Source organism: Empidonax traillii, unplaced genomic scaffold, assembly GCF_003031625.1.
Source record: "Empidonax traillii isolate 1590-97213 ecotype Southwest subspecies unplaced genomic scaffold, ASM303162v1 scaffold2130:size36729, whole genome shotgun sequence".
In the NCBI taxonomy this organism is placed as follows: domain Eukaryota; kingdom Metazoa; phylum Chordata; class Aves; order Passeriformes; family Tyrannidae; genus Empidonax; species Empidonax traillii.
In genome coordinates this window covers 27,905-29,645 of record NW_020957323.1, presented here as the reverse complement: position 1 = coordinate 29,645, position 1,741 = coordinate 27,905, and the positions used below count along the sequence as shown (strand labels likewise).

At 54.0% G+C, this 1,741-nt stretch overlaps 1 protein-coding gene across 1 annotated transcript; it reads left to right on the top strand.

Annotated features, from left to right (window-relative positions):
* Nucleotides 1–18: 18 nt before the first annotated feature.
* LOC114071592 (olfactory receptor 14J1-like) lies at nt 19–765 on the top strand (the record flags this gene model as incomplete). Its single annotated transcript, XM_027909437.1, has 1 exon — nt 19–765. A coding segment is annotated over exon 1 (672 nt), but the record flags the coding sequence as incomplete, so codon positions are not given.
* Nucleotides 766–1,741: the final 976 nt, after the last annotated feature.

The window sequence follows — 1,741 nt, the reverse complement described above, 5'->3', positions numbered from 1 at the left end:
TGCGACCAGCACCTGCACACCCCCAGGGACTTCTTCCTGCTGCACCTCTCCCTCACAGACCTGGGCTGCATCTGCACCACTGTGCCCAAAGCCATGCACAACTCCCTCTGGGGCACCACAACCATCTCCTACACAGGATGTGCTGCACAGGCCTTTTTCTTTGTCTTCTTCATCTCAGCAGAGTTTTCCTTCCTGACCATCATGTGCTACGACCGCTACGTTGCCATTTGCAAACCCCTGCACTACGGGACCCTCCTGGGCAGCAGAGCTTGTGCCCACATGGCAGCAGCTGCCTGGGCCTCTGGGTTTCTCTATTCTCTGCTGCACACAGCCAATACATTTTCCCTGCCCCTGTGCCAGGGCAATGCCCTGGGCCAGTTCTTCTGTGAAATCCCACACATCCTCAAACTCTCCTGCTCACACTCAGGCTACCTCAGGGAAATTTGGCTCATGGTTTTTAGTGCCTGTTTATTTTTTGGTTGTTTTATTTTCATAGTTTTCTCCTATGTGCAGATCTTCAGGGCTGTGCTCAGGATCCCCTCTGAGCAGGGAAGGCACAAAGCCTTTTCCACGTGCCTCCCTCACCTGGCCGTGGTCTCCCTGTTCCTGATCACTGCCACCTTTTCAAACCTGAAACCCCCCTCTATCTCCTCCCATTCCCTGGATCTGGCCCTGTCAGTTCTGTACTCGGTGGTTCCTCCAGCAGTGAACCCCCTCATCTACAGCCTGAGGAACCAGGAGCTCAAGGATGCCATAAAGAAAATGATGACTGGATGCTTTTCAGGAGGAATAAAGTGCCTGTTTTCTGGTTTGTAGCATTCAGAAGGAGACTCCTTAGTGGCTCAGCCTTCCTGCTCAGGTTTTCCACAGTGGTCTTCGGGTTCTTCCTGCAATAATTTTTTGTGCAATTAAATATAATTATGTATCTGCCTTCTCATTCAGTGTCCACCCACTGAATGTGACCCAGAGATTTATAAATGATGAATTGTGCTCTCTGAGTATTTAAACAAAATAAAAGACCCTGCAGTGCCTTCTTTGTCAAAGATTATTCTTCTCAGCTGTTCCTAAAGGACAGCACACTGCAGGACAGGGGGGATTGGCAAAGGGCAAGGGACAAGAATCCCAGCACAGCAGCACTGCCAGGGAGCAGCAGAGCTTGGGCTTTGCAGAGCTGCTCTTTCCACTTCCACACTGTCCTTGGGAGCCCCTTTCTGGCTGCAAGGCCTGAGTGCTCTCTGAGCACAGTCCTGGGGGTGGGAGCCCTTTGAGCACAGGCAGGGACAGGCACTGGCAACATGTGAAGCAGAGCTGGGCTCCCTGACAGCATCTCCAGGATGCTGTGGGATCTTCTGAGGGCACTGCATGGACTGGGTCACTTCTTCTGTGCTCTTGTTGAAGGGCTGGAACTCTCCTGCAGTGACACCAGGACACTCCTGCTCTTTGCATTGCCAGCCTGCTTTGGAAATCCAGTCTTGCCCTGCTGTTGCCAGGGACATGCTGGGAGTGCTTCAGAGCTGCCATCCTGGGGCAGCTCCTGCCCAGCATGGGCAGCCACAAGGTCTCTCCCCCTGCTCCTCTCCCCTCAGCAGTGCCACTGTTTGCTGCAGCCTCCTCCTCCTTGCCCAGCACAGCCCTCCTGGCAGAGTTGGACACAGCCCTTGTTCTCCCCCCTCCTCATGGCCCTGCCCAAGCCCCTCAGCTACAGCCTGATGGCCAGAAACCTTCAGGGCAGGGAGAGACC